This window comes from Salminus brasiliensis, chromosome 5 (genome assembly GCF_030463535.1).
Source record: "Salminus brasiliensis chromosome 5, fSalBra1.hap2, whole genome shotgun sequence".
Classification (NCBI taxonomy): Eukaryota; Metazoa; Chordata; class Actinopteri; order Characiformes; family Bryconidae; genus Salminus; species Salminus brasiliensis.
In genome coordinates this window covers 1,405,917-1,433,328 of record NC_132882.1, presented here as the reverse complement: position 1 = coordinate 1,433,328, position 27,412 = coordinate 1,405,917, and the positions used below count along the sequence as shown (strand labels likewise).

General features: G+C 41.6%; 2 protein-coding genes across 2 annotated transcripts in view; one reads left to right on the top strand and one right to left on the bottom strand.

Annotated features, from left to right (window-relative positions):
* LOC140555808 (uncharacterized) overlaps positions 1 to 8,821 on the top strand; it is a 34,978-nt gene extending 26,157 nt beyond the window's left edge. Inside the window, exon 6 of the mRNA XM_072679126.1 lies at positions 6,710 to 8,821. Within this exon, the coding sequence (XP_072535227.1) occupies positions 6,710 to 7,851 (1,142 nt within the window). The 3' untranslated portion in view covers positions 7,852 to 8,821. The remainder of the gene's footprint in view (positions 1 to 6,709) is intronic.
* A 3,589-nt stretch (positions 8,822 to 12,410) lies between these two features.
* Positions 12,411 to 21,648, bottom strand: LOC140555888 (uncharacterized). The gene is made up of 2 exons (XM_072679227.1): positions 21,568 to 21,648; positions 12,411 to 15,983 (listed from the first exon to the last, which is right to left on the bottom strand). The coding sequence occupies exon 2, from the start codon at positions 15,851 to 15,853 to the stop codon at positions 14,927 to 14,929; it is 927 nt and encodes a 308-aa protein (XP_072535328.1). The 5' UTR covers positions 15,854 to 15,983; positions 21,568 to 21,648; the 3' UTR covers positions 12,411 to 14,926.
* Between the last annotated feature and the right edge of the window lie 5,764 nt (positions 21,649 to 27,412).

Below are 27,412 nucleotides of genomic sequence, written 5' to 3'. Positions count from 1 at the left end.
CCACAAGCCTGATGCTTCATATAGCAAACAGTACCCCACACTGAGCCTCATGTGCAGATGTGTGTTAGATTAACTCTGTTTACTCCAACATAAGCACCACCCATGTAAAAGAAAACAGTATTTGAGTATATTTAAAAACCATATTTAATATGGCAACTATATATATGTGTGTATTATGTACAACTTAAATATTGTACTTGTAATTAAGTTTAAATACAACGTACAAGTACTGGTTTTTAATTTATAAATTTTTTTGTACACCTTCAGCAAACTTAAATAGAATTAGTTAAAAAAAAGCTACATCTCTGCCTCTATAGGCCTCCGTTAGCTTGTTAAACATTCACAAAGTTAATGAATGCAGTTACAAAACGACTGAACATGTATGCCTCCTCTTTCTAAAAAGAGCATGGCAGCACAGCTAAAGTTTGCAGAGACTTCTGGAACTGCATGAAAGAATGCCCACAAACCTCAATGAACAGAAGCAACGTTATAAATAAGAGTGGGATAGAATCCTCCAGAAAGCTGTCAGACTGAACGATTACTTCTGGTGATTGCTCCTTAGGGTGGTTCTACTAGCAATTGATTCATGGGATGTATTTAGTTTCATACGCATGGCTTTTCCATTTTGGCTTAATTTCTGTTAAATAATGAGACGATGGAATCTTTTGTGTGTTGTTCATCAGGTGTTTCATTACCTAATTTTAGGACTGGGACCAGATATGTAAATCCATAGAATTGAAAGTGGGTGCACTGTTTTTCACATAACTGTAATTCCAAAATGATGACTTTATAGTATTTGGGCGGTAGGTATTTCTTTACCCATGCTTTACCATTTCATCCTGTTTTGTCCTTTTTGAAAATGCAGTTGTCTTAAACTTTACAGACTTTGTCTCATTCTCTGATGCCATTTTGCTTCAGGCCATTTTACAATCTGTTTTACGTCACAAGATGAGCGCTAGTAGCTCAAATAGCTGAAAAAGTGCAGCATGCCGACCTGCGTGATGCTTTGGGCAATGTTCGGCTGGGACACCTTGCTGAGTTATTGCTGAACCAGTACACCCCTTTATGGTAACGATATTCTGACGATGTTCTGAATGATGGTGGAGAAGAGTACAGAAAATGAAGAGACTGGGTAAAAATGATGTGGATTGAACCTTGATGGAATTCCCATTTTCAAAAGCTCTAGTTAGCAGGTGTGTCCAGTTCATTGCCAGATCATTGAACTACAGCCTAAATTTAGAAAAAGTAACATTTGTATGCCATGTATGATTTGGATAAAAAAAATTTGCACACTCTCCTAAATGAACTCTTATCTCTAGAAAAAGATGGTATCAAATAGAACGGTGGGCAGTCCAAGGTGTTTGCACTTATATGTGGCTCAGACTTCTTTGCCCAACCAATTCTCCGGAACAGCAAACAATTCAATGGCTTGTATGGCTGTGATTTTTGCTGTCACACAGGTGGAGGTCCCTATCACTTCAGAAGACCAGAACCCCTTCTCAGATCTGATTCAGAGCATTACAACCATTACAACCATGCTTACAACCAGGTTAGAAAAGTGCCAGATGATTAATGGCTTCATTCCAGAGTACCAGCATAGTGTTTGTCTTGGTGTGACTCGACAGTTGGCCAATATGTGGCTGGATTCAACTGTTCATAGTAAAGAATGATATACAGGCAAAAACAACAGACAGTGTCCGAATTGATTGCAATCCAGCCTCCTGTGCAATTAAATAGAACACCACAATCATCGCAAGAAATTTTGGAAAGCGTTAGAGCAGAGGTCATCTACCACCTTCAGAGGTCTTGTAGAGGGAGCTGTTCTGGAAGCACATAAGGGACCAACAGCATATCTGGCAGATGGTCATAATATTGCTCATTGTTCTATATGCTCGAAACACCATTTAAGAGATTATACATATATAATGTAGTGCATCCCAAGGACACTAGGTGGAGACGCCTTTTTCTTTCATCAACAAGAACTTGACACATCTCTGGTCCTTTGTGTTTTTTATTTTGGACTTGCGTACATGTGTGTTTCTGCCTGTGTAAATGGCAGTTGTTGAGTTGGAGTGTACTGATGGTTGTACTGATGGTAATTGAGGGAAGAAACAAAGAATAAAGAAAACCTAAAGTCAATGCACACAAAACAAAAACAATTGTTATGTCTGAGGAAAAAAAATAATCCAGTAATTCGATTCAGACTCTCAACATGTGTCTCAACAGATGTGCAAACTTTTACGCAAAGTTTTAACTTCAATAAACTTTAATACAGACAAAGAAACCATGTTTATGTAGACTTCTGAATTCATTCAGCTGCAACAATCATGAGTTACATCAGCAAAAAGATGAATGCGCCCATTCCAGAAGCAGCCATGCAAGCCTGCAATCTGCAATCTGCAGTGGAAATCTACATGCAAATCTCAGTATTTCTTTGCAAATTCCAATCTGGACTTCCGATTCTTATTATTGCAGATGAGGGATTGGTCCTGATTCTATAACCCTAGGCAGAACCTGTTTGAACAACTGTGTTGGAACAGGATCTAGTACACATGAGGATGACTTTGACGAGCTAATAATGCTAACCAGGTCCTTTTCAGTAATCTGATGGAAATACTTCAGTACTTCATCAACATTCGCTGCAGTGTTTTTTTAGTCGAATGTTTTTAATTTTATCATAATTTTATTTTATCGTAATTACTGCTAATGCTAGCAGGAATGGCTGAGTTAGTTAGCCTGTGACTGCTGGTGAGTTTGGTCACAGTATTAAAAAGAAATCTGGGGTTGTTTTTGTTATTATTATATGTAATAATATAGGATGATATGGCTTTAATAATTGTGCATGACTAGGATGCCATTCAAGCCGTAGAGGTTCTGTAAGTCACAACTGATGTTCATAGCTACGAGTTCTCTGTTTCAGAGTTTTCATATGGTCGTTATACTAAGGCGCTATTCCTCTTTAATTTGTTTGATCTTAATTGGCGCAACATTGTGAAGATTAGAGCAGAGCACAGACAGCAGATCATCTATTCCATGCTGGAGATCTGTAGGAGGAGATGGGCAGGAGATGGTTAAATCTGAAAGGTTGTTATGGTATGTTTGGTAATAAAGTGAGGCAGCAGGTGGATATCCTGGTTTAAGACTACACCAAACATGATTAGATAGTGGTCTGAGATGGAGTCAGGCTGAGTCAGGCTCTGTTTCAATACCCAGGGTCAGAACTAGGTCTAGTGTATGTTTGCATCTGTGAGTTACATCTATAACATTTAGAATGAATCCCAAGGCATCTAAGACTGATTTAGATCACTCAGTTCTAAGGGGGTCCTGAGTCTTCTTAAAGTGAATATTACAATCTCCAATAATCAAAGTCTTATCATTATATAATATATTATTAGAGATAACTACATTTACATTTATGGCATTTAGCAGACGCTCTTAGTAAATCTGTGTAAGGTCCGGGAGGATGATAGACTGTAATAAGCAGAAAAGAGAGATGCTTTTTAGAAGCTGGAGAAGAGCCTGCCACTGGCCAGAGTAGCGGCAGTAGTTAAAGCCTGGGGGAGATTCATAAAAGCAATGAATTCATTAGGTTTAGCCCACAGAGACACAGAGACACAGTGAACTGAGGGGATTTTCAGTAATTATTTCATTAATAATGATGCTTTAGGGTCTGGTCCTTTTGAACATCTACGATTGCAGACTATACGTGGGACAGTAAATTACTTTCTTAATTTCCCACTCCATGCAAGAAATGGCAGAATGATTGGTTTGGTTGGATGGGTTAAATCGAGCAGTAACACATAAACACTTACCTGGCCACTTTCTAATTCACCTACCTGAGTGGCATTAATGAGAACCACTGTACATTTTTAATTATGCTGTTATTTTAGGAAAATATTTTATTCACAAATGTAGAATATTAAAAATCCCTTCACCATTTTCTTTTATATATATATATATATATATATATATATATATATATATATATATATATAAATTTGATCTTTTGTGTTCAATCTTTAACATTGATGAAGAACAAAAAAATTCTAAACTTTTTTATTTTAACTGAACTTTTTGTTATTTTATAATGTGTTATTAATTTGATTTAATGTAAAAAATGACTTACTAATCTTGCACTGTATTCAAAATAACAGCCCTGGCAGGGCGACTACAATGCGTGTTACCGTTGGAGGCGAGTGGAACTGAGGAGCAGCGGGGTAGTTCCGCTGGGGACGGAGGCGGTGTAACACACTGGGGCTGGTTGATGTGGAGGTGCTGCTTCAGTTCGGGTTGGAGATCAAACCTGGTGTTTTCTCAGGTCCTGCTCTCCTGTCTCTCTGTAAGTCAGTGTATTTTGTGTTTGGCTCATCTTTAAGATGTAGAAAAGGGGGATTAATCAACCGTATTACTTTAGGAATGGTCAGTTAATCTCCTGGCTGTGGAGAGAGGAGCACCTGAGCTGGATACAGAGGGGAGATGAGGAGGAGGAGGAGGGTCTACCTTCATTACAAACCAGGGTGGACTCACCTGGGTCAAAGTGTTAAAGTGTTATTCTGATGCTATTGTTTAGAAACTCCTTCATGCTAACAGTAGAGCTGTCATGTGTTTCTGACTGTGTGTAAAGCCCTTATAAAACTGTACAGTAGATTATATGACATTATAATTACACATAATTACATTCATATGTGTGTCACAGCAGTTCATTGCAGAGCAGAATGAGAGGTGTTTAGTGTGGGACAGGGTTTCTGGTCAGTGGCTGATAGATTAGGAGATGATGGGTGATTTATACTTTTACATTTATGGCATTTAGCTGACGCTCTTATCCAGAGGGACTTACAAGGTTACTGGTATTACAGAGGAGGGTCAGTGCAGTGTTAGGAGTCTTACCCAGGGACTCTTATTGGTGTAGCGCAGCACAGTCACCCAGACCGGGAATCGAACCCCTGCCTCCTACATGGTGTGGTAGCTCAGTGGCAGCTAGTGGTGTTATTTGTTGTGCTGCACCATAACAGTGTTGGAGTCCATACTTGTGTTTTTCCTATCCAGCACACTGAGAACTTGAGGGATGTGAATAAAATGCTTACACATACCTTAAGACAATATTTCTATGTTAGGGTAGAGATTGGCCACATGTCTGTGGTTCCTGAGTGAGAGCATTTACTTTACGGCATTTAGCAGACGCTCTTATCCAGAAGTTACAGTAGTCAAACTACAGAGGAGGACCAATGTAGTGTTAGGAGTCTTGCCCAAGGACTCTTATTGGTGTAGCGCAGTATAGTCACCCAGACTGGGAATCGAACCCTGGTCTTCTACATGGTGTTGTAGCTCACTGGCCGGTTGTGGTGTTACCTGTTGCGCCACACCCACCACCTCACATTTGTGTTTCATAAAGCGTTACAGGCACACAATTAAGGACACCATAATAGAAATACAGAAGTGGAGAAAAGTGAGCTGATGCTTAAGCCTGTTTCACTAAAGACATTTGAGTTTGACAGTAAGTAACGGTGAGATGATATTGGCTGATATTTACATCTTTTTGTAGAGCTGGGCAATAAGACGATATTTTATCATATTGTAGTACATTTTATCATAATATACATTTCTAAGCACAACATGGATATTGTTAGTGCTGGGGCAGTGGTGGCTCTGCGGTTAGAGCGCCGGGTTATCGATAACAGGGTTGTGGGTTCGATTCCTGGGCTTGGGCCCTTGAGCAAGGCCCTTTACCCTCTCTGCTCCCCGGGCGCTGGAGTTGGCTGCCCACTGCTCTGGGTGTGTGTGTGTACTCACTAGTGTGTGTGTGTGTGTGTGTGTTCACTACCACAGATGGGTTAAATGCGGAGGACACATTTCGCTGTACAGTGACAGTGACAAATACGTGCCCACCTTACCTTAATAAACAGCAATCAATTTCAGTTTCATTACAAACAGTGTAATTACACTTAGATGAAGTGCAGCAGATGTTGAATAAAAATCACTGTACTCAGTACAAGAAAGTATCAGAATAGTAGTTTTTAAGAATCCGTCACTACTGATGAATTTAGTCATAATAAATGTTGTATATTGTGAAAAATGTCATTAAATATCCTCATGTAGTATTTTTTTTACCATATCCCCCAGCCCTAATCTTTATGTTTAAAACAGCTTGGAAATTGCCCACTCTTTCTTTACGTGAGCAGAAATATTGAAATGTCATGTCACAGATGTTTCCAGTTGTCTAGGTGTGCCCTTCACCGATTTTTATTAATTATGTATAACTGTGAATGTCTAGTCTTGGTTTGGTTTGTAGTTATTGCCTGGAACAAAAGCTATGAATCTGTGGGAAGATGAAATCTTTGGATCAGCATTGGGCATAACCAGTGCAACAGTTGGAAATGTCTTGAAATAGAAACCACTGATGTACCAACAACCAGACATCAGACAGGTCAGGCAATAAAAACAACAACAGTAGTAGATTACAAAGAGCTGTGAAGTAAACCCCAAAAACAACAGTCAGTGACCCACAGGGTAGGGGTGAAGGTATCTCAATTCAGTGTTTAAAGAAGGTGAAATTTAGAGCCCCAGACTACAAGATAGCACCTTTTCTCACCCCAATATAGGATTCTTTTTTTATTTTGCATTGACCCTTTTATTTTTGTTTCTTCCAGAATCAAGTGCCGTCCTGTTCCAAGTCTTCTCCTGCTCCTAGTGTCGACTTTTCTGGCTGATTGAAATAAACATCACAATTTCACAGACATTAAGCTGCAGAATAGGAGGAAGAACATGGCATCCAGAAAAATCTCCAATACTCAGCGAGTGTCCTCTCCCACACCTCGTAGAAAAATGCAGAGAAGTACTGACAGGAAGAAAACTCACCACTGCTCAGAGTGTGGGAAGAGTTTTACAGCACAGAGTCATCTCCGCACACACCAGCGCATTCACACAGGAGAGAGGCCACATCGCTGCTCAGACTGTGGGAAGAGTTTTATTCAACGAACTTCTCTCCACATACACCAGCGCATTCACACAGGAGAGAAACCACATTACTGCTCAGACTGTGGAAAGAGTTTTACTACACAGAGTAATCTCACCTCACACCAGCTCATTCACACAGGAGAGAAGCCACATCACTGTTCAGACTGTGGAAAAAGCTTTGCTCATTTGCATACTCTCCAAGTACACCAGCTCATTCACACAGGAATGAAATTGTACCACTGCTCAGACTGTGGGAAGAGTTTTGCTCATTTAAATACTCTTAAAATACACAAGCGCATTCACAAAGGAGAGAAACCATTTCACTGCTCAGTCTGTGGGAAAAGTTTTAATCAACAGACCCATCTTAAAACACACCAGCGTGTTCACACAGGGGTGAAACCATATTACTGCACAGACTGTGGGAAGAGTTTTAATCAAACAAGTCATCTCAAAGTACATCAGCGCCTTCACACAGGTGTGAAACCATATTACTGCTCAGACTGTGGGAAGAGTTTTAATAATCACAGTGCTCTCAAAACACACCAGCGCATTCACACAGGAGAGAAGCCATATAACTGTTCAGACTGCGGGAAGAGTTTTAATCAGCCGAGTGCTCTCAAAACACACCAGCGTGTTCACACAGGAGAGAAACCATTTCGCTGCTCAGGCTGTGAGAAGAGTTTTACTAATCAGAGTGCTCTCAAAGTACATCAACGGATTCACACAGGAGAGAAGCCATATCACTGCTCAGACTGTGAGAAGAGGTTTAATAATAAGAGTGCTCTCAGAACACACCAGCGCATTCACACCGGAGTGAAAACGTATCGTTGCTCAGAGTGTGGGAGGAGATTTTTGCAAGAAAGCGCTTTCCAATTACACAAGCTCACTCACGCATAAGAGAAGCCAGAGTGTGAGAAAACTCTCATGCGTTCAAGGAAGTGATTCCGAAAATCATTTCAGGTCCCAACCGAGTTTAAAAGAAAATTGTTTAGGGGGGGGTGGGGTTTGGTTTTGAAGCATATTTATAAAACAAAATATGGTGATGAACTCTAGAGCGGAGCTGTATGTAGCTTGAGAAGTATACCTAACGTGCTAACTCCAGGACTAAGCCAGATGTTAATGCTGCATGATTAGTGGTTGGTGTGACGCAACAGATAACACCACTACCTGCCAGTGAGCTACCACACCATGTGGGAGACTGGGGTTCGATTTCCAGTCTGGGTGACTCTGCTGTGCTACACCAATAGCGTTCTTGGGCAAGACTCCTAAAACTACATTGGCCCTCCTCTGTAATACAAGAACCTTGTAAGTTGCTCTGGATAAGAGTGTCTGCTAAATGCCATAAATGTAAATGATTCTATCCTCCAGTCGATTGCAGAGCTGAGGACTGAACTACTTACTAAAGCAGAGTTACAATCTGCTGAAGGTCGATCAGCTTGGAGTAGAAATTTCTTCAAGTCTAACTTTCAATGGGAGGTCACGACCTGAACAACAGCAAAGTATACATTTCTTTTACTTGTAACTGTGGAAAAACTTTTCCTGGACCGGTAGCTAGAAGGATAAGCATTTCCAGAAGCAGTACCTGGACTTTTTGCTTCATTCAATTCAGCTGAGCACGACAACTACAGACGGAGACTAAACTTTAACATCTGGGCATAGTTTAGATAAAGAACCCATTGTCTTGACGGGTAATGCATTTTTAAGGTGTTTTGCAAAGTTTTTCTTTCTGAAAGAACCAGTAACTGTTAGACCCTGCAAACTCATATCTGTGAGCACAGCGACTTAAACCTTCTCTTTGCATGTAGTCTCTCTTCACTAACACCTAATGATCTGGATGTAAGATACTGTAAATATACTGACTGATGGTGTTATAGGTGTTGAGTTGTTTGTGTTAATAAATGCTTGTTATTTACACAAAGTTGTTTGTCTTTATCATTCATCCAATATCTATTTAAAAAAATCACATTTATTTAAACCTTCAATTTTTCCTTAATATAGCTTTCTCTAGTTAGAAATTAGAGATAGAAATTAGATATATTAATGATTTGAATGTGTGTATATATAATACTGATTTAATTTATTAATCATTAAGGCTACATTTTACATTCTACTGTCCAAAGAAGGATTTCTACTAGATTTTGGAGTATTTGTGTGAGGATTTGATTGCATGCAGTGACAAGAACATTATTGAGGTTAAGATGTTGGATAATCACCACCCCACCTCATCCCCCAACTCGTCCCAAAAGTACTGGATGGAGCTCCACCACCATCATTCCAGAGAGCACAGCTCTTCCACTGCTCCACAGCTCCTCAATGCTGGGGGGCTTTATACCCCTCTAGCCCACGCCTGGCATTATTAGGCAGCATGGAGCCGATAGGGTCATGATGTTGATCTGCTCCAGAGAGTCCTATTCTATTGGCAGTACTTCTTCTCTACAGGGACTAGACAAGCTGTGTGTGCATTTGCACATCTGTGTCAGCAGTGGGTGAAGCTTAAAGTAGCTGAATGCATTCATTAGAAAGGTGTTCAGTTTCAGGTGTTACTTTAGTATTGCTGTGGGTACAAATAACCCAACAACCCTTTAATAAAGTCTATTGCTGTGAGCTCATTTGGAACAGGGGTGAGCTTAAAGGGTACAAAATATGCCCCAGAATGTGTTTAAAGATATATGTTTTTAGTTTACACTAAAATGTTTAAATTAAGTGATACTGTATGTGAAATTATTTTATTTAAAAATCCCTGATGCTGCTAAAATCTAATTGTGCTCTAAAAATATCTCAATGTAGATTTTAGTGAACTTACATTATATGCTTTCCCTCAACATACAGATCAGTGTAGTATTATATGCTGATTTACATGTTTTATTATGTGCAGTTATTTCATTCTAGAATCTAGTTTTATTAAATTAAGTCAAATGGAAGGTCAGTCTGTATCTGAGGACCTGCATAAACTGTTCTAAATAATGATCTGTCCTTTTTCTGCTCTGAATTCTATTTTGTTTTATCTAATACTAAACAGCCAGTAAATAATAAAGCACTGAGCCCTGTGAAGCAGTTATGTCTTACATTAACCCAGTTTATTGTGTTAACACCAGTCCACCTGACCCATGACTGAACATCCGTTAAGATGAATGTAAGCACAGTTAAACGTTTTTAAAAACGATTTAAAATAAGTGCACTTGCAATTACTTAATAATGATTTTCATTTTATCAGATGTTTCAGAATGACAAGCACAAAAAGTACCCCCCCCACCCCCCCACTACCATCAGTACACTCCAACTCAACAACTGCCCCTACACAGGCAGAAACACACACACATGTACGCAAGTCCAAAATCAAAAACACAAAGGGCCAGTGGGGCAGTGGTGGCTCAGCCGGGCTCAGCCGGGATATCGATAACAGGGTTGTGGGTTCGATTCCTGGGCTTGGCAAGCTGCCACTGTTGGGTCCTTGAGCAAGGCCCTTTACCCTCTTTGCTGTGTGTGTGTACTACCACAGATGGGTTAAATGCGGATGATATGTTTTGCTGTACAGTGACAAATACCTGCACCTTTACCTTTTATGTGTCAAGTTCTTGCTGATGCAAGAAAAAGGCGTCTCCACCTAGTGTCCTTGGGATGCACTACATTATATATGTATAATCTCTTAAATGGTGTTTCGAGCATATAGAACAATGAGCAATATTATGACCATCTGCCAAATATGCTGTTGGTCCCTTGTGTGCTTCCAGAACAGCTCCCTCTAGGTGGTTGTAACTAGCAGTGCAATTTAGGATTCAGCTGCGTGTTTACACTTTTATATTGGACAAATAGTCCACGATAGGATGAAGAAGCCAAAATTATTGTGCGCTATGTAGGGAGTAGGGAACCATTTGAGATGCAGCCAGTAGTAGTGTTCAACAGACCGATCAAACCAACACCAGATCAAATCAAATCACTTTACTGTCAGGTCACATTACACAGGTGTAAAGGTGAGTGAAAACCTCAGGTGCATCGTCCCTCACAGTCGTACAAAAAAGAACACATATTGACAAAATAGAAATACTGACTATCAAATTTCAGAAATGAATACCAAAATCTTAAAATAGTTGACCACATTTGGTCGACCACATCATTTATTCAGACTAGCCAGTCTCAGTGAACCTTTTTGCGCCTGAATGCACCTACCACCTTCAGAGGTCCTGTATAGTGAGCTGTTTTAGAAGCACACAAAGGACCAACAGCCTATTAGGCAGATATGCATAATACATAATGTTTTAGCTCATTCTTGTACATGCATATGATACACCATGTGAGGGATTAGACAGTGTGCCTTTCTCTGTTGTCAACAAGAAGAGCTTGACCTATCTTGAGCCCCTTTCAGAGGATAATGGTAACATATATGTATGTATGTATTTATTTAGGACTTGTGTATATGTGTGTTTATGCCTGTGTATGGGGCATTTTTTGTAGAGTTTGTAATCAAAGCTCAGTCTGAACTTGTTTTAGCAGTTTAAAGCTCATCTGATAAAAGAAAATAAAATAATTAATTAAAAATGCAATAAAGCATTTATAATAGCTCATTCTGTTCTAGTTGATCTGATATAGTGTTGTTAAATAAATAATGATGTATAATGGTGTAAATATTGGCGTAATTGGCCATGTGGAGTTGTTCATCTGAAGTCGTATTTACCTAATTTTAAGACCTGCTAAACACCAGATGTGTTTTGTTATGTACTGATATATAAAACTATAGGATTAAAAAATGGTGTACTTTCTTTTTCACAACTGTATATGCATTTCTGTTCCTTTCTAAGTCTTTTTATATTAAACTCAAATGTTCTTTTTTGGCAAGAGTAGAAAGTACAAAGACTATGGCCATGGTTAGTAACTGACTACAAGACTAAACTGACAGATAGAGGGTGTGCAGACAGGACTGTAGAATGGCCGACAGGACCAAGATGACAGATGGACGAAGCTAAAAGACAAAGTGATAACGTACAGATTAAACATTAAAAACACTAAAAAGGGTTTATTCCTTATTTTATCATTTTTCTTTAAAGCTTTAATCTTTGAGTGTTGGCAAAATGCATTTACTTTGTTCAATGCCTTTGTTTAAACTGAGTGAATTCATTGAAATAAATTTGCTTGTTTGACATTCACAATGCTTGACTTCTTATTTCTATACAAAAAGTAATCTAAATATGTAGTAAGTAAAAGTATATATTTGTGATAATGAATAGTTAAGTGAACTTAATCTACACTGCAACACAAGCTATTCCAGTTTAAAACAGAAAAGCACACTTGTGTATTACATAAATATAACTTAAAATAATTAAAAAGGTGTTCATATTTAATCCATATTTAAGTATTCTTTTTATTCTTTTATATTTTAGTACACTAAAATATAATTAGATATATGTTGTGACAGACTAGATTTTTCAATGTACATTTTATTATAAAATAAAGCACACAAGTGTAGTGTAGTTGCATATCATCTTGAAGAAGCACAGAAGTGTATGCAATATAAGCATTGGTACAAAAAGTAGTACATTTACAATATACACAATATAAACAATAAGTGTAGTAACAAGAACACTGACACGTAATGATGAGAGAGATCATTTCAGGTTCAAAGCATTGGATGTAGATATGAGTTCAGTGTAACAACACTCATCCCACAGGAATCTTATCCATGAGATTGTGGTTAGAGAATTAAGGTGAGCTGTTTGGAAAAATACACTGACTGTTGGATTTGATGATGTCTGGATCTGGAGGGTCTGGGGCTTTGAGGATGGTCCCGTAGGTCAGCGTTAGGTGAAAGGTCCAGACAAGACTAGGCTTTGAGGTGTCTGAACACTCGCATCCTGCTTACTTTTGCTGCAGCTTGTAGCCGGTAGAAGGGGGCCCTGAGAAATGCTGTCACACTTCCAAGCATACATTCCCTGCTTCAGCCCAGCTGGGAAGTGATCTTGTGTTGTAGAGCAGGACTCACAGGTTTTATTCAGGAGGAGCATCATGGCTGCTTGAGTCTTCCTTAGGCAGAACATGACCATGTCATTTAGACTTGCTTAAAGGTTCAATTGGCCGGTCGATACTTCAAGAAATCGAACAACACTATGGCGTGCACATGATAACTAAACAAACAAACAGATGTCTGAACAACATCCGGAGAATTCCACCCTTCCTCTCTAGAGAGTCGCCCAGGCGCTCATTCAGTCTCTCGTCACTTCAAGACTTGACCACTGCAGCTCTCTTCTGGCTGGTCTTCCTCTGCTCACCATCAGACCCCTGCAGCTGATCCAGAACACAGCGGGTCGGGTCGTCTTCAACGTTTCTATGTTCAGCCATGTTCAGCTCCTCCTCTGCTGCGTTCTCTCTTCACTGTAGCTTCCTGTAGCTGCTGCCCTCATCAGATTCAGATCCCTGACTCTGGTCTACAAAGCCAAGACTGGACCAGCCAGCCCCTCCGTACTTGATGGCGATGGTCAAACGCCTGATCCGCACCAAGAGCCCTTCCAGCTTCAAGTACGGCTCGGCCCGCCATCCTTTAAGATCCACGGAAGACGAGCGTCCAGACTTTTTACTGTCCTGCACCGAAGTGGTGGAACGAACTTCCCCTGGGTGTCCGAACAGCAGAGTCCAACGCTCACTGTCCTCAAACCCAGACTGAAGACCCTCCTTTTCTGAGAGGACTTGGGTGAATAGCAGAGTGGTCTCCTTATTGACTTTGTGTTTATTAATGTCTAAACTTAGAGGTATATGAATTTTTAGTCTATTCAGACTAGCTGAGGTTTTTCTTGGTAAATAGCAAAGCACTTTTGTAAGTCGCTCTGGAGAAGAGCGTCTGATAAATGCCTTAAATGTAAATGTAAACAAAGTTAAAGTACAGTAAATAACTGGTTTCTTTTCTCAGAGGAGACTTCTTCTCTTCTCCTTCTTGAGCTCCGTTGTTGAAGCCAACTCAAAATTTAACTCGAGCCTTGACCTTTCTGTTACTAATTTAATTTAAATGTTTATTTGTCTGCAAGAGATTGTCTCTAGCAGAGAAAAAGGGGCAATATCAAATATCCTAATTTCGAATGGGAGGCATTGTCCAACTTACACTCTCTCATGATTCTTTTTAATACATCTGTACATGCACTGCCAGATTCTCAACTTCAGTCAGAGCTTAGATTCACTTGGTATGTTCTTTGGTATTACCCACTGAGATGGGGTCTTTCATTACTGGGAATAGGAAACCTTTCTGTTCCCACTGTTTTAGACAAAGGGACAGGCGTCTTCATTTGGTCAAACATACATAAACTAGAAATGACATTAAAATGAAAAAGACAGGGATGCTAAACAAATTTGAGGACAACCACCACTTACAGGTTTGTTTCGTTACGTGTGTGTGGGTGGGTCTGTAAGTAGGAATGTGTAGGCCTTGTGTGAGCCAAAGGTGGTTACCGTGGCTAATAAGATCTCTATTATATGATCTCTATAATTATGTAATATGTAAATAAATATATATATATATAATGGTAAAAGCACTAGAGAATGGAATTTTAATGAAACATACAGAATATGATTATCATGTGAGGGTCATTTCCATCCCTCTTCAGCTAAAACTGTAAACATATATCTTCAAAACCTGTTAGTGCCTGGATATGAGGCATATCTTATAAAAGTAAATACAATAGGAAAAAAAAGAGGGGGAGGAAAACACAAAACAAATAGGAATGACTGCTACATCCTCATGCCTGTTACAAAGAGCATATAACAATTTGCATTACAAACAACACTGTCTGCAGGAGGGAAAACATAAGTGAATTGTTTCTGACCATAGTTGGGTGTTCTCTGTAAGGTGGAAATCAATACAAGTTGTTGTGAAAGTTCAGTTGATGTGAAAGGGACATAGTTCCTTCTGTTTTATGATCTTGGTCCGAAGTCTTCTGCTGCACATCATTTTTAGATCTGGGTTTTGAATCTGGAAATCAGGATTTTAGGTGTGTCACTTCTTACTTCTGTGACTGTTCTTAATGCACTTGTGTATCCTAAATGTACCTGCATGCCTGAAGCTCCTCTCACACACTGTGCAGTAATACGGCTTCACTCCTGTGTGAATGCGCTGGTGTTGTTGAAGAGTACCCTCTTGAGAAAATGTCTTCCCACAGTCTGAGCAGTGATATGGTTTCACTTTTGTGTGAAGGAGCTGGTGTGTTTTGAGAGCACTCGACTGATTAAAACTCTTCCCGCAGTCTGAACAATTATAAGGCTTTTCTCCTGTGTGAACGCGCTGGTGTGTTCTTAGATGACTCATATTATTAAAACTCTTCCCACAGTCTGAGCAGCAATATGGTTTCACTCCTGCATGCATGCGCTGGTGTGTTCTGAGATGACTGCTTTGATTAAAACTCTTCCCACAGTCTGAGCAGGTATATGGTTTCTCTCCTGTGTGAACACGCTGGTGTGTTTTGAGATGAGTCTGTTGATTAAAACTCTTCCCACAGTCTGAGCAGTGATACGGTTTCTCTCCAGTGTGAACATGTTGGTGTACTTTAAGAGTATTCAGATGAGTAAAACTCTTCCCACAGTCTGAGCAGTGATACGGTTTCTCTCCTGTATGAATGCGCTGGTGTAGTTGGAGAGTATTCTGAAGAGTAAAACTCTTCCCACAGTCTGAGCAGTGATACATTTTCTCTCCTGTATGAATGCGCTGGTGTACTTTAAGAGTATTCAGATGAGTAAAGCTCTTCCCACAGTCTGAACAGTGATACGGTTTCCCTCCTGTGTGAACACGCTGATGTACTTTAAAATTATTCAGATGAGTAAAACTCTTCCCACAGTCTGAGCAGTGATACGTTTTCTTGTCCGCAGTTTTCTTAATTTTTCTACGAGGCGAGGATACTTGAGTACTGGAGACTTTTTTGGATGCCATGTTCTTCCCCTTTTTCAGCAGCTTAAAATTTTGTGAAATCTTCTGATGTATTTGTGAAGTTAAGTTTCAACCAAGTAGGAAAGTCAACACTAGGAGCAGAAGAAGACTTGGAACAGTACGGCAATAATTTCTGGAAGAAACAATGAAAAAAGAAAACCTAAGGTTAGGGCAAAATTAAATCAAGTCAATCAAGTAAAAAAAATTAAGTCAAGTCAGATTTATTTGTATAGCGCTGAGAGAAAATATGGTCCTTTCTAACATTACTTTCATGTGGTTTCAACTTATCAAATGGTTATCTTAATCCTTTGTCTCACCTTTTGTTACCCTTCGTCTGCCGGCCTAAAGTGGTCACTCTCTCTCTTTGTATAAGGTGACAACAATCAAGTGGTCATACTGAGGACCCTTGATGTGTGATGACCATCAACCCCCTCAACTTCACCCAACCTCCTACCCCTTTTTAAAGATAAGATAAGGTAAGATAGTCCTTTATTAGTCCCACAGTGGGGAAATTCTCAGTGTAACAGCAGAAAGGGACAGCAAGACACTCAGTTACAAAAATTTAGATAAATAATTTACACTATAAACACAATATAAATAAGAATTAAAAAAGCAACAACAATATTATTTACAGCAAAAGACTCTTAATTGCACATGGGGATGGGATATTGCACATAGTATTCTCTGAACATGAACATGTGTGTGTAGTTAAGTGTGTGTATGTGGTCCGCTGGGAGCAGTGCTGGTTGTGTAGTCTGACGGCAGCAGGAAGGAAGGACCTGCGATACCCCTCCTTCACACACTTGGGGTGAAGCAGCCGGTCACTAAAGGAGCTGCCCAATGCTGCCAGAGTCTCATGCATGGGGTGGGAGCTGTTCTCCAGCATGGATGCCAGCTTGTCTGTCATCCTCCTGTCTCCCACCACCTGCACTGGGTCTAAGAAGCACCCCAGGACAGAGCCGGCCCTCTTTATGAGTTTGTCCAGTCTCTTCTTATCTGCCGTCGAGATGCTACTGCCCCAGCAGACCACTCCATAAAAGATGGCAGATGCCACCACTGTGTCGAAGAACGTCCTCAGGAGAGCTCCCTGCACCCCAAAGGACCTCAATCTCCTCAGCAGGTAGAGTCTGCTCTGGCCTTTCTTGTAGAGTGCAGCAGTGTTGACTGACCAGTCCAGTTTGTTGTTCAGATGAACACCCAGGTATTTATAAGAGTCCACACTCTCGATGTTCATACCCTGGATGTTCACTGATGGAGTGGGGTGTCTGCACCTGCGGAAATCCACCACCAGTTCTTTGGTCTTTCCAGCGTTTATCTGAAGGTGGTTCTGCAGACAACAGTCCACAAAGTCCTGAAACTGATGACTATCACCCCCTACTGTTGATACTCCAAGTGACCTACCCTTCATCCCCCTCCTACCCCTCATTAAACACCTTTTCATCAACCTTTCTCCTCCCACAATTTCCAATGTATATAAGGCCCTCTCAAAATACCCCTAATCAGACTGGGTTGACCATGACCGATCGAGTTGTACATCTCTGTGTGTATCAATAAACTCATCAACACTGAAGATCCAGTCTCCTGACTCCTGAATCTGTCTCCTGGACGCCGGATTTCTAACAGCGCTTTTCACAACTGTTGTCGTCACAAAGCAGCATTACATAATTAGCAGAGCCAAAAAGAAGAAATAATGTAAGACATGAAGGATCAAAGACCCCCCAGTGATTAAATTGAAACAAAAAGGGGGAGGGGTGAACAAACCATTTCATTGGTTGGAAACTTGTAGTATGACCTCTACAATTCAACTCTTGTCTTCTTCAAACCAAAACAAAATACCTTCACCCCAGCCCTGCAGAGGTTGTTGGTGAGGTCACTGCCTGGTGTTGGGGTTTACTTCACAGCTCTTAGTATTTGTCACCAACTATGGTTGTTTTCCTTGACTGGCCAGGAGTGTGTTTCCCCGTTCAACGACAGAAAATCATAAACTACAGGACAATGCCACCGTCCTGTGACAGTGATGCCTTCCTCCCAGATGCCCTGAACGACTTTTATGCACGGTTTGAGGCACAGAACAACACGTTGGTGAGAAAGACCACACCCAAGCCGGACGAGCAGGTGTTGTGCCTGACTGCAGTGGACGTGAGGAAAACTCTGCGCAGTCAACCCACGAAAAGCTGCAGGACCAGACAACATCCCCGGCAGAGTGCTCAGAGAGTGTGCAGACCAGTTGACAGATGTTCTCACGGACATCTTCAACGTCTCCCTGCGCAGCTCCACTGTCCCAACGTGCCTCAAGACCACCACCATCGTCCCCGTGCCGAAGAAGTCCACGGTGTCCTGCCTCAATGACTACCGTCCCGTAGCTCTCATGCCCATCATCATGAAGTGCTTCGAGAGGTTAGTCATGAGGAACATCAAGAACCAACTGCCCTCTTCATTGGACCCCCTGCAATTTGCATATCGTCCCAACCGCTCCACGGACGATGCCATCACCACCACCCTTCATCTCTCCCTTACCCACCTGGAGAAGAAGGACACCTACGTCAGAATGCTGTTCATTCAAACTTCAGTTCAGCATTCAACACCATCATCCCACAGAACCTCACGAGGAAGTTAAGCCTGCTGGGCCTCAACACCCCCCTCTGCAACTGGATCCTGGACTTCCTGACAGGAAGGCCCCAGTTAGTCCGGTTCGGGGACAGCAGCTCCAGCACCATCACCATGAACACTGGGGCACCTCAGGGCAGTGTACTAAGTCCTCTGCTGTTTACCCTGCTGACTCATGACTGTGTTGCGAAACACAGTTCTAACAGCATCATAAAGTTCGCCGATGATACAACTGTGCTGGGTCTCATCAGCAAAGTGGTGTGGTGGTGGCTGGGGCAGTGGTGGCTCAGCGGTTAGAGCGCCGGGATATCGATAACAGGGTTGTGGGTTCGATTCCCGGGCTCGGCAAGCTGCCACTACCAGATGGGTTAAATGCGGAGGACACATTTCGCTGTACAGTCCACACTGTACAGTGACGAATACGTGCACCTTTACCTTTTATCAAAGGCGACGAGTCAGCATACAGAGAGGAGGTGCAGCAGCTGACAGACTGGTGTACAGTCAACAACCTCCACTGGAATGTAGAGAAGACCAAGGAAATGGTTGTTGACTTCAGGAAATCAAGACCGGACCACTCTCCGCTTAACATCAACGGCTCCTCTGTGGAGATCGTTAAGAGCACCAAGTTCCTTGGTGTCCACCTAGCGGAGAACCTCACCTGGTCCCTGAACACCAGCTCTACAGCCAAGAAAGCCCAACAGCGTCTCTACTTCCTCCGGAAGCTGAGAAAGGCCCGTCTCCCTCCACCCATCCTCACCCTCTTCTATAGGGGAACCATAGAGAGCATCCTAAGCAGCTGCATCACTGCCTGGTTTGGGACCTGCACAGCCTCTGACCGCAAGTCCCTCCAACGCATTGTGAGGACAGCTGAGAAGATCATCGGAGTCTCTCTCCCCTCCGTCATGGACATTTACACCACCCGCTGCATCCGCAAAGCAACCAGCATTGTGGATGACTCCACCCACCCTTCACACAGACTGTTCTCCCTCCTGCCATCAGGAAGAAGGTACCGCAGCATCCGGTCCAACACGACCAGACTCTGCAACAGCTTCTTCCCCCAAGCCATCAGACTCCTCAACACAACTCAACTCCTGAACTGATATCTTACACTCTCCCTCCCTCTCTCTCTCTCTCTCTCTCTCTCTCTCTCTCTCTCTCTCTCCCTCTCTCTCTCTTTCCAACCATTTATCCCAGATAACATGGGAAGCATTTTTTGCACAAGCATTTGCACTGATAACTTTACTACCTCACTGGACTCTATTTATCGCACATTGCACAACTTGCACACTACAGTCATTATTTATTATCCTCTGTCTGTACTGTGTTGTCTGTCCGCACTTGTTTGTTTGTGTTGCACTTGTGTCTTGTATGCACTGTCTATGTTGCACCATGGTCCGGGAGGAACGTTGTTTCGTTTCACTGTGTACTCTGTATGTAGTTGAAATGACAATAAACCCACTTGACTTGACTTGAGATGCTAGCACTGGACTAACATGGTACCATGCATTGTTAAACTAACATCTGAAGTACAATCATTTCTCAAAACTGCTGAACTTTGTTCACACCACAGTACTTTGAACCATGTTGTTTTGAATCACTGTAGTCTGAACTACAGTCTATTCAATTTGACTTTTTCTTGTTGGTCACACTGATACATCATTTCAGCATCATCAACACAATGACTACATGGCCAATACTCACATTACAGGATGTTCAATGTTACAGAAATCTGCTTGATAAAAAAGGAAAATTCTCCCTGTTTTCATTATCCAAGACACAGTATCTACCACAGGCAGATTATATCTGTCCTATACCTTTTATTTTACTCCAATGCTGGACACACAACATGCATTACTAATATCACGACCAACTGGCCTTATTCACCAACCGTTTTCACAAAGACTGACATTCTCCAATGTCTTCTGATGTAGGACGTGGTTAGTTTAGGGGGACAGTGGGATCCATAGCTTTAAGAGTAGAGCTGTGAACAATTCTGAGCTTTAAAACTGCATCATGAATCTAATATACACTTTTTGTTAGAACTTTTCTCAACAACTGATTTAAGAAAAGCAACAATTAGTTTTAAAGTTATTGTTACAAACCTCAAGATATATCCTGCATAAAAGGAGAAATAAAGCCCCCGGCTTCTCTTCTCTTAAATATTTATTACAGGACTAAAACATATTTAGGGTGTGTATATACTGTAATTCTAAACTTTGGTTTCAGTGTTTGCCTTTACACTCGCCTCATATTCGGAGTACAGATTTTTACAGAGGGAGAGAGAGAAGGAGATACAGCAGATGATGACGACGACTGAATGCAGTTTAAACACCAATGTATCCACTATCATGCAAAAACCCTGTATCTCCTAATCTGCACTCAAATCAGTCATAAAACCACACGGACAAAATGTTCTGAAACGTCCAAATCAATACAGCTATAACTTGCAGCTCAGACCAGAAGGACTGAACAGTGTCCAGTGAAATAAAGTAGCGTTTTTAAAGTAGCTGACTTTATTCTACCCATGAATTGTTTTATTGTCATAAAAAGAAAAACTGGAAACAGATGATTCGGCCATATAGGCTACTAAGAGTATTTGCTGGTCTTTGTAAATGAGTATATGTTACTATAAGTGAGTGCAGAACTATATGAACTAATGCAGCTGAAGGTTTTCAAATATATTTACAGAGATCAAAAGTTCCTCCTGAGAGGACACACCTTCGTTCCTGCAACATGGCTCCATGTACATGGGTCTACACCCCGCCACCACCCTTTTCATCTTTATACTTTGGGAAAACAATTACTGAAATCAATTATTTTGCAATTATTGAAAAGTAAAACACGAAGCTGCTAAAGAAAACCTGCCTTTATCAGATAAATGAGCACAGAGCTAACTTTAAAAATAGGTTTATCCAGACTTACAGAACCACGTGTAGCTCAGGGGCAGGGCCGCTTAGCAGTTAGCCAAACGCATTCATTCCAACGGCCAGAGTTAGCACCTAGCTAGCAACCTTTTCACTGGGTTAAAACTCGGTTAAAACGCGACCTCACGATGTTCCTTCATTATTAAATGACTTCAGTAATATGTGGATATGTTACCATGAACCCACCTGTATAACAGCAGTAAAGAATCCAGGTTCTGCTGAGAGGAGAAACAAACGGTAGAGCTCCACTTCCGCTCAGGAGCCAATGGCGTCACAGCTGGCAACTAGCTGTCAAAATAAAAGTCCTGCATGGCGTTTAAACAGCAGTGTGGTATACAAGTTAATCCTTGTAATCTTCTTTATTATGATTAATATTGATCTTAATTGTTAACAACAAGAAGATTTTATGGAATAAGAAATGTTTTATACCTTATTTCAGGTCTATTCACTATTTATTCAATAGCAAATAACTGTTTTGCCTTTAATAAGTAAAAAGATGTACTGTTACTTTTTCATGAAATAGAAAATAGAAAAACGTCATTTTACAGAAAGGTAAATTTACAGGTGTCTTTATCATACCTTGCAAAAAGATGCAGTGCCAGATTCATTTTATAGACCTGGGCCAGAATCTGAATTTGATTTGTGCCAGATTTTGTCTGGATGATTGTTGCCATCTGGATAACCTTCTTAACAGTGCCCTACGATAAAGTGTTACCCTCACTTTTACTCAACAAATAAATAAAACAAATAAAGGTCAATATCGGAGTGCTTGTCCAATCAGAGGTCTTAATTCCATTTGTGCTCTAACAACACAGCAAGTTTGACCTTTGTTTTAATTATAATATTTCCAATCTTACATACCTCAAACTCATATCTCACGTGCCTGGGGAGCAGAGAGGGTGAAGGGCCTTGCTCAAGGGCCCAGCAGTGGCAGCTTGGTGCCTCACTGACCACTGGCTTTATATAACATTATTATTTGGGTTCATTCTAAAGTCAGTTGTCACTGAAAGTGTCTACCTGTAAAACTCTATATAATAACCCAGGCTGCTGTGTTGGCAAAACGACATGCTACTAAGTGAGCTAGCACAACCATGTGACCAATGTGTACTGTTCTTAATACAGGAGTAATGTACTGTGTAGTGTAGTACTGCTCTTAATACAGGAGTAATGTACTGTGTAGTGTAGTACTGTTCTTAATACAGGAGTAATGTACTGTGTGGTGTAGTACTGCTCTTAATACAGGAGTAATGTACTGTGTAGTGTAGTACTGCTCTTAATACAGGAGTAATGTACTGTGTGGTGTAGTACTGCTCTTAATACAGGAGTAGTGTACTGTGTAGTGTAGTACTGCTCTTAATACAGGAGTAATGTACTGTGTAGTGTAGTACTGCTCTTAATACAGGAGTAATGTACTATGTAGTGTAGTACTGCTCTTGAGACAGGAGTAATGTACTATGTAGTGTAGTACGTAATGTACTGTAATGTACTATGTAATGTACTGTGTAGTGTAGTACTGCTCTTGAGACAGGAGTAATGTACTATGTAGTGTAGTACTGCTCTTAATACAGGAGTAATGTACTGTGTGGTGTAGTACTGCTCTTAATACAGGAGTAATGTACTGTGTAGTGTAGTACTGCTCTTAATACAGGAGTAATGTACTGTGTAGTGCAGTACTGCTCTTAATACAGGAGTAATGTACTGTGTAGTGTAGTACTGCTCTTAATACAGGAGTAATGTACTATGTAGTGTAGTACTGCTCTTGAGACAGGAGTAATGTACTATGTAGTGTAGTACGTAATGTACTGTAATGTACTATGTAATGTACTGTGTAGTGTAGTACTGCTCTTGAGACAGGAGTAATGTACTATGTAGTGTAGTACTGCTCTTAATACAGGAGTAATGTACTGTGTGGTGTAGTACTGCTCTTAATACAGGAGTAATGTACTGTGTAGTGTAGTACTGCTCTTAATACAGGAGTAATGTACTGTGTGGTGTAGTACTGCTCTTAATACAGGAGTAATGTACTGTGTAGTGTAGTACTGCTCTTAATACAGGAGTAATGTACTGTGTGGTGTAGTACTGCTCTTAATACAGGAGTAATGTACTGTGTGGTGTAGTACTGCTCTTAATACAGGAGTAATGTACTGTGTGGTGTAGTACTGCTCTTAATACAGGAGTAATGTACTGTGTGGTGTAGTACTGCTCTTAATACAGGAGTAATGTACTGTGTGGTGTAGTACTGCTCTTAATACAGGAGTAATGTACTGTGTGGTGTAGTACTGCTCTTAATACAGGAGTAATGTACTGTGTGGTGTAGTACTGTTCTTAATACAGGAGTAATGTACTATGTAGTGTAGTACTGCTCTTAATACAGGAGTAATGTACTATGTAGTGTAGTACTGCTCTTGAGACAGGAGTAATGTACTGTGTGGTGTAGTACTGCTCTTAATACAGGAGTAATGTACTGTGTGGTGTAGTACTGCTCTTAATACAGGAGTAATGTACTGTGTGGTGTAGTACTGCTCTTAATACAGGAGTAATGTACTGTGTGGTGTAGTACTGCTCTTAATACAGGAGTAATGTACTGTGTGGTGTAGTACTGCTCTTAATACAGGAGTAATGTACTGTGTGGTGTAGTACTGCTCTTAATACAGGAGTAATGTACTGTGTAGTGTAGTACTGCTCTTAAACGCCAACCCAACAAACCCTGCTGTGAGCCATGAAGTCCCTCTAGTGGAGAAGCACAATGAGCAGGAGCTCGCTACCATCCGCTACGTGAGTACACACACACACACACACTGTACACACACACTGTACACACACACACACACACACACACACACACACACATTGGTATTGGGTTCTGTCCAGCGCCACAGATGACTTGACTCATGCTGTGTGTTCTACCTGCAGGAGAACAGCTTTCTGAGGTGGAAGAAGGTCTCAGAGAGGACAACAGTCGTCCTTCCCTGCATGTGCAAGAAGAAGCCTTCAGAGGTAAGAGCCCCCTGTCTCAGTCACTTCCCGTACTGTAATCAGTATTACTCCTTATAAATCCTCGCTTCTGAAATGATCGGGACTTTGTCACACTTAGGAGTCGTTTAGAGAGTTCTCTTAATATTCCTGTGTTTTTACTGTTAACAGGGGAAACCAGTGCAGGAGCCGTGTAAGCACAAGATCAGACTGCAGAATAAAGCTCCACGGTGGGACAATGAGAAAGAGGCGTACGTCCTTGACTTCCACGGAAGAGCTAAAATACCCTCTTCTAAGACCTTTCAGCTCAGCTGCCCTGAAAAACGTAAGTTCAACAGCCTTCACTTGCTTTCTTCTCTATTCTCTCCATCTGTCTCTCTCTCCCACTCTGCCGTAGCTCTGCACTCTCTCTGACTCATGATGGGCTTCTCTGCTTGTGTCTCCACAGCGGACTTGGTTCTTATGCAGTTTGGTCGCATGGGCGAGGACTCGTTCGCCCTGGACTACAGCTCCCCCTTAAGCGCGCTGCAAGCCTTCGCCGTTGGCCTGTCCTGCTTTATGGCCAAGTAATGACCTCAAGTTCACAGGTACCGTCTCTCGTTGTCATCATGAATAGGAGGGGGCATGAGGAGGACCAGAAAACATCACACAGCAGAAGACTGGACAAGGGTCCAGACAGTAGGCAGACTTATTTGGTGGGTCAGTGATGATCAATAATTTATCAGTAGTTCTGATCAGAGGAGGATGGGTCGGTCCCCCTTGTGAGTCTTGGTTCCTCCCGAGGTTTCTTCCTCCAGCTCTGAGGGAGTTTTTCCTTGCCACTGTCGCCGTTGGCTTGCTCACTGGGGGTTATGTTTTAGGTTAGACAGTAACAGGGATAAGGATGAGGAATACGGACATCTAAAATTGGGGAGGGAATTGGGTCCAAATGTAAAGAAAAGTCTGTTCAACTGTCTGTGAGACCAGCCTGGACACAGTTTTGGGAGCTGGCCATCAAAGTCAAATCAAAATCAAATCAAATTTTATTTGTCACATACATAGTCATACACTGTATAACTTGCAGTGAAATGCTTTTTTGACAGTCTGCTCACATCAAGCTATACAATAAAAATCTACATTTAAACTTAACTAAACCTTAACTTAATGAAGTAAAGTGCAAAAGTGCAAAAGAAAAATAAAATAAAAATGAAGAAAATAAAAATAGAATAAGTTACATTTAAGTTAAAGAATAGAATATAAAAATGAAAATATAGAAATATAAGCAAAAAAAAGTACAGAATACAAATATACAAATATATATACAGAGATGAAATAGTGCGTGTCTGTGTGTGTGTGTGTATATATATATATATATATATGTATACATATGTACATATTTATCTGTATGTGAGTGTATGTGTGAGTTAAAAGAAATATTTTCATTGTTGTCCGTAGTGTGTTTTCCGTGAGCCATGGCTGTGTATTGTAGTGAGTGAGGGTCCAGTTTGTGTATGTAGATACTTTGATTTAGTGTCCTAGTCCCTGTCCCCATTCAAGGCACGGATGGCTTGTGGAAAGAAGCTCCTCCTCATTCTCTCTGTGTTAGCCTTCAGGGTTCTTAAGCGTTTCCCCGAGGGCAACAGAGAGAACAGTCCATTGTTGGGATGACTGGGGTCCTTCACAATCTTCTTGGCCTTGGTCCAACACCGCTTCTTGTAGATGGACTGCAGGTCAGGAAACTCCATCCTAGTGATTCGCTCTGCTGAACGTCTCACTCGTCGTAGCGCTTGCCTGTCCTGCTTGGTGCTGTTCCCAAACCAGACTGTGATGTTCCCCGTGAGGATGCTCTCGATGGTGCAGGAGTAGAAGGATCGTAGTACCTTGGAGGGCAGTCTGAAGTCCCTCAGTCGTCTCAGGTGGTATAGGCGCTGACGAGCCTTCTTCGTTATGGTGTTGATGTGGCAACTCCATGACAGGTCCTGAGAGATGGTCACTCCAAGGTATTTGAAGCTTCCTACCCTATCCACCGCCGTTCCACTGATGTGGACAGGTTGGTAGCTCCTCTGCTGTTTCCTGCTAAAGTCCACAATCAGCTCCTTCGTTTTGCTGGCATTTAGCTGGAGATTATTTTCCTGGCACCAGTTCTCCAGGGTTCTAATCTCTTCCAGGTAGGCCTTCTCGTTATTTCCTGAGATCAGGCCCACCACAACTGTGTCGTCAGCAAACTTAATGATGTTGGTGGAGCTGGAAGTGGCTTTGAGCTTTCAGTCTGAGGTGTACAGCGAGTACAGCAGAGGGCTAAGGACACAGCCCTGAGGGGCTCCGGTACTGAGGGTGAGGGTGGGTGAGACATGCTTGCCTACCCGAACAGCTTGTGGTCTGTTAGTCAGGAAGTTGGAGATCCAGTCACAGATGGATGGGTGGAGACCTAGATCTTCCAGCTTTGTGGTGAGTCTTGAGGGAATAATAGTGTTAAATGCTGAACTGTAGTCCACAAACAGCATTTTAACATAATTACCCCTCCCAGCATCCAGATGTGTCATCGATGTGTGGAGAAGGTGAGCGATGGCATCATCTGTGGAACGGTTTGGACGGTATGCAAACTGAAACGGGTCCAGGGTGTCGGGCAGCGTGGATGTGATGAAGTCTCTCACCAGCTTCTCGAAGCACTTCATCACGACTGATGTGAGGGCAACTGGGCGGTAGTCGTTGAGGCAGGCTGGCTGTGGTTTCTTCGGGACAGGAACGATGATGGACTGTTTGAAGCACGATGGAACAATCCCCTGCGTCAGTGAGAGATTGAAGATGTCCGTGAATACCGGGGCTAGCTGATCTGCACAGGCTTTTAGGACTCGACCACAGATGCCATCAGGTCCCGCAGCCTTCCTGGTATTCACTCTTCTGAACACCCGCCGTACATCTCTCTCTGTGATGGTGAAGGCTCTTTGTTCTCTGACGTGCTCCTCTATATCAGCTGTGCCGGTGTTACTGTAGTTAATGTTGCCGGCTGCAGCATCAAAGCGAGCATAAAAGGTGTTTAGCTCGTTCGCCAGAGATAAGTCTGCACTTCCCAGTCCAC